General features: G+C 36.8%; 1 protein-coding gene across 4 annotated transcripts; it reads right to left on the bottom strand.

Moving 5' to 3' along the window:
- Positions 1-115: 115 nt before the first annotated feature.
- LOC121138085 (zinc finger protein 431-like) lies at positions 116-5865 on the bottom strand. Of its 4 annotated transcripts, none has more exons than XM_040740899.1 (4): positions 5808-5865; positions 3407-3533; positions 3163-3223; positions 116-2056 (listed from the first exon to the last, which is right to left on the bottom strand). In XM_040740899.1, exons 2-4 carry the CDS (start codon positions 3438-3440, stop codon positions 346-348), a joined length of 1806 nt encoding a protein of 601 aa, XP_040596833.1. In that variant the 5' UTR covers positions 3441-3533; positions 5808-5865; the 3' UTR covers positions 116-345. The 4 variants fall into 4 exon arrangements, with proteins under 4 accessions (XP_040596833.1, XP_040596835.1, XP_040596832.1 ...); XM_040740901.1 differs by lacking the exon at positions 5808-5865 and having other exon boundaries at positions 116-698; positions 867-2056; positions 3407-5770; XM_040740898.1 differs by lacking the exon at positions 5808-5865 and having other exon boundaries at positions 3407-5767.
- Positions 5866-8592: the final 2727 nt, after the last annotated feature.

Raw genomic sequence — 8592 nt, forward strand, 5'->3', positions numbered from 1 at the left:
TCCTCATGTAATTGCAGAAAACTATGAGATCCAAAAGGGTTACCATGTTATTTAAATTTAGGCCTTTTGTCCATGTGAGTTGCAGGTGTAAACAAAATAGAGACGGACATCATAATGCTTGAACACTGTTGGAATTATTTATTCCAGAATAAATAATCTTGTCTAACTGAATGTAAGCATGTTGGCTAAAGATCTCACCAAATCATTTATTTCAGATTCCCTTTGGTATGAGTTTTTTCAGATACTCAAAGTCTAATGTCATATTCAGAGGCCTATTACACACAAAATGTTTTGCTCTTGTACAAAACTACCAGGACTTGCAAAACATCGCTACAGTGACTACATTTAGATTGCTTCACCACAGTATGATTTTTTTATGTTTTTGAAGGTTTCTGACACAAAGGGTATATCACAATGATTACATATGTAGGGTTTCTCTCCAGTATGTGTTCTTTTATGTATTTTAAGACTACTGAGTTGTGAAAAGGCTTTACCACATTGATTACATTCATAGGGTTTCTCTCTAGTATGGGTTCTTTTATGTATTTGGAGACTACTTTGACATGCAAATGCCTTGCCACATTGATTACATTCGTAGGGTTTCTCTCCAGTATGTGTTCGTTTATGTATTTGGAGACTACATTGGCGTGCAAAGGCTTTACCACATTGATTACATTCATAGGGTTTCTCTCCAGTATGTGTTCTTTCATGCCTTCGATAATGACACTGATGTGCAAAGGCTTTACCACATTGATTACATTCATAGGGTTTCTCTCCAGTATGTATTCTTTCATGACTTCGATAATGACTCTGATGTGCAAAAGCCTTGCCACATTGATTACATTCATAGGGTTTCTCTCCAGTATGTGTTCTTTTATGTATTTGGAGATTACTTTGAGATGCAAAGGCTTTACCACATTGATTACATTCATAGGGTTTCTCTCCAGTATGTATTCTTTTATGCCTTTGAAGATGATTGTGTTGTGCAAATGCTTTGCCACACTGATTACATTCATAGGGTTTCTCTCCAGTATGTGTTCTTTTATGCATTTGAAGATGACTGTGACATGCAAAAGCTTTACCACATTGAATACATTCATAAGGTTTCTCTCCAGTATGTGTTCTTTTATGATTTTGAAGTTGACTGTGACATGTAAAACCTTTACCACATTGATTACATTCATAGGGTTTCTCTCCAGTGTGTGTTCTTTTATGTATTTGGAGACCACTTTGACATACAAAGGCTTTACCACATTGATTACATTCATAGGGTTTCTCCCCATTATGTGTTCTTTTATGCATTTGAAGATAACTGTGACATGCAAATGCTTTACCACATTGATTACATTCATAGGGTTTCTCTCCAGTATGTGTTCTTTTATGTATTCGGAGACTGCTTTGACATACAAAAGCTTTATCACATTCATTACATTCATAGGGTTTGTCTCTAGTATGTGTTTTTTTATGTACTTGGAGATTACTTTGATGTGCAAAGGCTTTACCACATTGATTACATTCATAGGGTTTCTCCCCAGTATGAGTTCTTTTATGTATTTGGAGACAACTTTGCCGAGCAAAAGCTTTACCACATTGATTACATTCATAGGGTTTCTCTCCAGTATGTGTTCTTTTATGTATTTGGAGACTACCTTGAGATGCCAAGGCTTTACCACATTGATTACATTCATAGGATTTCTCCCCAGTATGTGTCCTTTTATGCATTTGAATATGACTATTACATGTAAAAGCTTTACCACATTGAATACATTCATAAGGTTTCTCTCCAGTATGTGTTCTTTTATGCATTTGAAAATGACTATGAAATGTAAAAGCTTTAATGCACTGATTACATTCATAGGGCTTCTCTCCAGTACATGCTCCTTTATGTATTCGCAGACTACTATGACATGCAAACGCTTCACCATATTGAATACCTTCATAGGATTTCTCTCCAGCATGAAATCTTTCATGACTTTGAAGACGGCTCTGATATGCAAAGGCTTTCACACCTTGAGTATATTCACAAGGTTTCTCTCCAGTATGACTTCTTTTGTGCCTGCAAGGATAATTGACACATGAAAAAGCTTTACCACATTCTTATCACTGTTGAATATATCTGTATGAATTAATTTTATAATTTGGTCCAATTATAAAGAATAATCAGATCTCAAGCTTTTATCACTTTGTTTACACCCATTCTCTCTCATTAAGGATTGTTTTACATATTTGAAGAAGCCTGTGATGGTAGGAGCCTTTCTTATCTGGCTCACATTTATGGCATCCAATTTCTCTATGAGAAATGCCACCAACTTCTTCCATTGATAAATTTCCCTATAATGTGAGTTATACTATATTTGCATAGTGAACCAATACAAACAGAAGTATTTACACATTCCCAGTACTCATAGGTCTTTTCCAGCAGTGTGAGTTTGTTGATGTATTCCCAATGAAGCTGGAACACCTGTAATCTTGAATCACATTCAACAAGTCTACTCAGCATGGGGACTACTACATATCTTCTAATTGTTCTGAGATGAAGAGAGATACATTGCTTCTTTCCATATCCCTAAGCTTATATGGCTTGTATCCAGAGTGATATACGATATACCTATTAAAGGAAGAATAACAAAAAAAGGTTTCCACATTGCATTCACGCAGTTTGACTTTCTGTTCCTCACAGACTTACGGTATAGGAATTAAAAGTTTCTCCACAACAACTGCCCCCCTTAATTCTTGACTCAAACTAACTACCTCACTAAATTTACCAAGGACAGAACAATTATATGAGTAACACTAGCTTTACTGTGAATTATTTGCTTACTAGAAGGTTTTAGACATATACTTATCTATTCAACATGTATACCTATTTTAAAATGAGAGGTATGAAACTAAATGGATTGGCAGTTCTACAAGATAGCTTTGAGGAGCAATGATTCAAATGGTGATATCTGTTAAGGCATTGATTCCTTCATTCTTAAAAGAATGACTTCCAAATGCAATTAACTTACCTGCTATTGAGGTATATGGTTTTGAGAGAATTTATGATCATCAATGACTTTTGAGATGTGCTTATTTACACTGCTACTTAAAAAAAAATCAACTTCCAGATACATTAAAATATCTTCAGAGGCACATTTGTATCAGCATCCACAGGAAAATTACCTTCCATGTCTTCGAGAACTTTGACAACGTTCTTCAATATTATGGTTTTCCCATCTGTAGCCTAAAAATATAGTACCAGGAAATGTATGATATATTATTGGAAATTATTAAAAATAAAGTTACTATCTTCAGTGAACCTTAGAACCATCCCTGATTTATTCACCTCTTCTGAATCAAAATTACAAAAGAGCATCAATAACCAATCCCCTTATTTTAAAACATGAAGAAAAATTCACAGCATTACCTATAGCAGTGAGGTTCATATAGGTCTCCAGCATCACATCTTTGTAGAGATTCTTCTGGGAAGGATCCAGCAAAGCCCACTCTTCCCGAGTGAAGTAAACATGCACATCATTATAGGTCACTGCATCCTAAAATATGCCATACATGTATACAATAAAAAGCATGATACTGACAACACTGTAAATGTATACTTCTTTGACAATATAGTCATATGATTCTGGTGCTTCCCACACTTATTCTACGACACAGACATTTTCATATAATCATCAAGTCACTTTAGAAGGAAACTGAATAGGAGGTTCTATGACACATACATTATCATATAATCATCAAGTCACTTTAGAAACAAACTGAATAGGAGGTTTATCTCTATCATATCTGAACACTTGGAATGGGATATCACCTTGAAGATAAATGTCTATTAACAGACATAGAGAAATATGAGGAAGCTGGTGTACTGGCTCATATCTTTAATTCCAGCACTCAGCAGGCAGAGGCAGGTATATCTGCCTCTGAGTTGAATGCACGCCTAGTATATGTAATCAGTTCCAGGACAGCAAGAAGGGAATATTAAGAATCCCTGAAACAATCAATCAACCAAACAAAAAAGATAGGAAGAACTCAAAGGTTTTCTACTTAAGTTCCTACAAAGAGTTATGCACTCATTTCAGTTCTGTATTCATCTTCCAGAAACCATGAAATGCTACCTTTTAAGCTGTAACTTTAATAAATCTGACTAAAAGGAACTGCACATTTAAACAGTTACAGATAGATGAAAATGTTAGCACTGTTAATGTTGATCATAAATAATCAACACAGGGCAGGAGAGATGGTTCATAATTTAAGAGTTCTTGCTAGTCTTGCATATAAGTGGGTCCGTGTGGTGATATCTTTTTTTGTACAAATAAAATGTATCTGAAGAGCTTGCCACTAGCTAGCCATAGAGGTCTGTAGGTCTGTAAAGACAAACAGAAAGTGAGATGGCTGGGTGGAGAAAAGAATGTAGGTGGGAGGAAATAGGAAACTGCTATCTTTTCCACTGGGAAGCTAGTGAGGTAAAGGTGGCTATGGCTTCCTTCTACTTCTCTCTAATCTCTCACCGTTTTCCCCTATGTCTGACTCCAGGCTTCCCCTCACCACTCTCCATGCCTCCTGTGGATGCCTAAGTGCATCTCTTCCTGGCCTCCCCTTCCCTTAGTTTCCAACAACAGCAAGCATTCTACCTCAAACACACCAGCCAAGAAGGCCAGGAAAAGGGGGCAACTCTCAGTCAATATATGCTCTGAAACTCCAGAGAACAAACAGAAACCCAGGAACAAAATGCACATCCAACAAAGATGAAGTCAGAAAAAAGCACCTAGACCCATAATCACTCCAAACCCAGATGCCAAGCATAAGAACATAATCAACAATAGCCAGGGCAGTATGCTACCACAAGAGATCAGCTATCCTACCACAGCAAGCCCTGAATATTCTAACATAGCTGAAATACAAGAAGAAGACCTTAAAACAAACTATATGGACATAACAGAGGCCCTTAAAAAGAAATTCCTTAAATAAATTCAAGAAAATAAAAACAAGCATCTATGCCCCAATACAAGGTCTCCTGCTTTTGTAAAAGAAACACTTCTACAGATTAAATCACACACTGACTCTTACACAGTGTTTAATAGTGGTCGACTTCAATACCATACAATCAACAATGGACAGATCATCCATATAAAAAGTAAACAGAGAAATATTATAGACAATGGACTTTATAAACCAAATGATTCTAACAAATACTGCAGAACATTCCACCCTAAAAAGAGAATGCAACTTCTTCTCAGCACCACATGGAATTTTTTCCAAAGTTGATGACATTCTTGGACACAATACAATTCTCAACAGATGCAAGAAAACTGAAGTAACTCCCTGCATCCTATCAGATTACCATGGATCACAGTTGGATATCAAGAACAACAAGAACAACAAACAAACAAACCCAGAAACAAGAAAGCTTACAAAATCATGGAAAGCAAACAACTCTCTACTGAGGAAAATGGGTCAAGACAGAAATAAAGATGGAAATTAAAGACTTTCTAGAATTCAATGGAAATGCATGATATGAGGAAGCTTCATAGCACTGAGAGCTTACATTAAAAAAGTATGTGGGGGTATGAAGAGATCTCAGACTAGAAACTTAACATCACACATGAAAGCTCTAGAACAAAAAGAAGTAAGCATACCCAAGAGGAGCAGACAGGAAGAAATTACCAAATTGAGGGCTATGGTAACAAAATAGAAACAAAGAAAAATACAAAGAATCAATGGAACACAGATTTTTTTTTTTTGGTTTTTACGAGACAGGGTTTCTCTGTATTGTTTTGGAGGCTATCGGCCCAGCCCGGCCTCGAACTTACAGAGATCCGCCTGCCTCTGCCTCCCGAGTGCTGGGATTAAAGGCGTGCGCCACCACCACCCGGCCTGGAACACAGATTTGGTTCTTTGAGAAAATAAACAAGACAGACAAACCCTTATCCAAACTAAGAGACAGAGAGACAATATCCTAATTAATAAAATAAAAAATGCAAAGGGGGACATAAAAACATACAACGAGGAAAGCTGGAGAATCATAAGGAAATATTTTAAAAACCTATATTCCACCAAATTGGAAGTTCTAAAAGCAATGGATAATTTTCTTGGTAGGTACCACTTACCAAAGTTCAATCAACATCACATAAACAATTTAAATGGAAATATACCAAATATAGGAAATATAAATATAGGAAATATAGTAAAATAAAACAAGTCATTACAAGTCTCCCAACCAAAAAAAAAAAAAAAGCTGAGAGTCAGATGGTTTTAGCACAGAATTTTACCAGACATTCAAAGAAGAGTTGAAATCAATACTCCTCCAATTATTCCATGAAATAGAAACAGAAGAAACATTATTCAATTCATTTTATGATGCCACAATTACACAGCTACCCATAAATTAAGGCTCTTATTAAATGATCATAGACACAACTTAGAACAGATGCAGCTACATCAGATACATCAAACCTGAGATAGGGGGACAGTAGAAATTTGGGGTTCTGGATTGGCCCTTAACAATCTGAAAATTGCAACCAGGTCAACAAACTTTGGGGATTCCAATTTCAGTTATTCCATGGTTCGCAGCTTCTCTGTTTGATGACCTTGAGATCATTAACCTAATTCAGCACATATTTCCAGAGTTGTGCTAAATATAAAGAACATTTGCATAAATATACAATAAAATACTTGCAAACAGATTCTAAGAACACATGAGAAAGATCATGTAAACTGATTGAATGAGCTACATACAATACAAACATCAATAAAAGTAATCCACCATAAAAATAAACTGAAAAACACGCAAGCAAACAAACAAGCAGTATCATCCCATTAGATGCTGAAAAGGCCTTTGACAAAAATCTCATGTCATAAATGTCTTGGAGGGATTAGGGGTATAAGATACACACAAACATAATAAAATAAATTTATAGCAAGCATATAGCCAACAACAAATTTAATGTAGAGAAACTCAAAGTAATTCCACTAAAATCTGGAACAAGACAAGGTTGTGAGCTCTCTCAATAAAGTACTTGAAGTTCTAGTTAGACCAATAAAACAACTGTAATACATTAATGGGATATAATTTGGAAAGGAAGAACCCAAAATATTTTTGTTTGTAGATTATATGATTGTATATATGTGACCCTAAAAATTCAACAGCTGGCTTCCAGTGCCCTGCTGCAGCCTCCTGAGGCCTGTAAACTGTGTACTGGAGAACGCATCCAGGTGGACCACCTCATCCAGAGCTTGCCGGTGTCCTAGCTCTGCTTCCACCTATGGAAGGAGAAGGAGGTAAGCATGAAACAGCTTCTGGCCCGCCTTATGATTCCCTGCTGGAGCCTCCTGAGGTCTGGGGACTAAGCACTGGGGAACCCATCCAAGCAGAACAGCCCATCCATAGTCTGCCAACATCCCAGTACCAGTCCCTTCTCCACCCACAGGAAGAGGAGAGCCATGGAGTATTGGACCTGCTTGCACCCACTGGAAAAAAAACCTTGGACCAGTACCCACCAGGAGAGGAAGAGACTCCACCCAAGGAAGAAGGGATGGGAAGAAGACAATATAAAAACACATTCAACAACAGAAAAACCAATATGATACCACCAGAGTCTACAGACTCTACAGCAGCAAGACCTGAATGTCCTAACACAGATGAAGCAGAAGAGAACGACCTTAAAAACAACTTCAAGAAAATGATAGAGGCCCTCAAAGAGGATATAAGAAATGGAAGAAAACACAAACCAAAAAAATACAAGAAATCAACAAATCTCTTAATGAAAAGTCAAGGAAAAACAATCAAACAGATGAAGGAAACAATTAAAATTGTTCAAGACCTGAAAACTGAAATAGAGACAATAAAGAAAACACAAACTGAGGGAATGCTGAAAATAGAAAAGCTGGGTAAACAATCAGGAACTACAAATGCAAGCATAACCAACAAAATGCAAGAGATGAAAGAATCTCAGGCATTGAAGATACACTGGGGGAAATAGAATCATTTACCAAGGAAAATCTTAAGTTCAACAAATCCCTAACACAAAATATCCAAGAAATATGGGACACCATGAAAAGATGAAACCTAAGAATAATAGATATAGAGAAAGGTGAAGAAAATCACCTCAAAGGTGCAGAAAACATATTCAACAAAATCATAGAAGAAAACTTTCTCAACCCAAAGACATGACAATGAAAGTACAAGAAGCGCCAGGTGGTGGTGGTGGCACACGCCTTTAATACCAGCACTCAGGAGGCAGAGGCAGGTGAATCTCTGTGAGTTCGAGACCAGCCTGGTCTACAAGAGTTAGTCCCAGGACAGCCTCCAAAGCCTCAGAGAAACCCTGTCTTGAAAAAGAAAAAAGAAAGAAAGCACAAGAAACTTACAGAACATGAAATAGAGTGGACCACAAAAAAGTCCCCTTACCACAAAATAAAGAAAACACCAAACATACAAACTAAAGAATATTAAGAGCAGCAAAAGAAAAAGGCCAAGTACATACAAAGGCAAACCTATCAGAATTACATCTGACTTCTCCATAGGAAACTCTGAAAGCCAGATGGTCCTGGACAGATATTCTACCAACACTAAGAGACCACGGATGCCAGCCCAAA

The sequence above is a fragment of the Mesocricetus auratus genome, unplaced genomic scaffold, assembly GCF_017639785.1.
Source record: "Mesocricetus auratus isolate SY011 unplaced genomic scaffold, BCM_Maur_2.0 contig_7712_pilon_obj, whole genome shotgun sequence".
In the NCBI taxonomy this organism is placed as follows: Eukaryota; Metazoa; Chordata; class Mammalia; order Rodentia; family Cricetidae; genus Mesocricetus; species Mesocricetus auratus.

What these genes read in the sequence shown, in the direction of transcription:
- LOC121138085 (XM_040740899.1), bottom strand. Translation starts at nt 3,440, where the DNA reads ATGCTGGAGACCTATATGAACCTCACTGCTATAG. An exon ending in TATGAACCTCACTGCTATAG is followed by an intron (nt 3,224 to 3,406) that starts GTAATGCTGTGA and finishes CTATATTTTTAG; the next exon opens with GCTACAGATGGGAAAACCAT. An exon ending in AGTTCTCGAAGACATGGAAG is followed by an intron (nt 2,057 to 3,162) that starts GTAATTTTCCTG and finishes TTATCCTTGCAG; the next exon opens with GCACAAAAGAAGTCATACTG.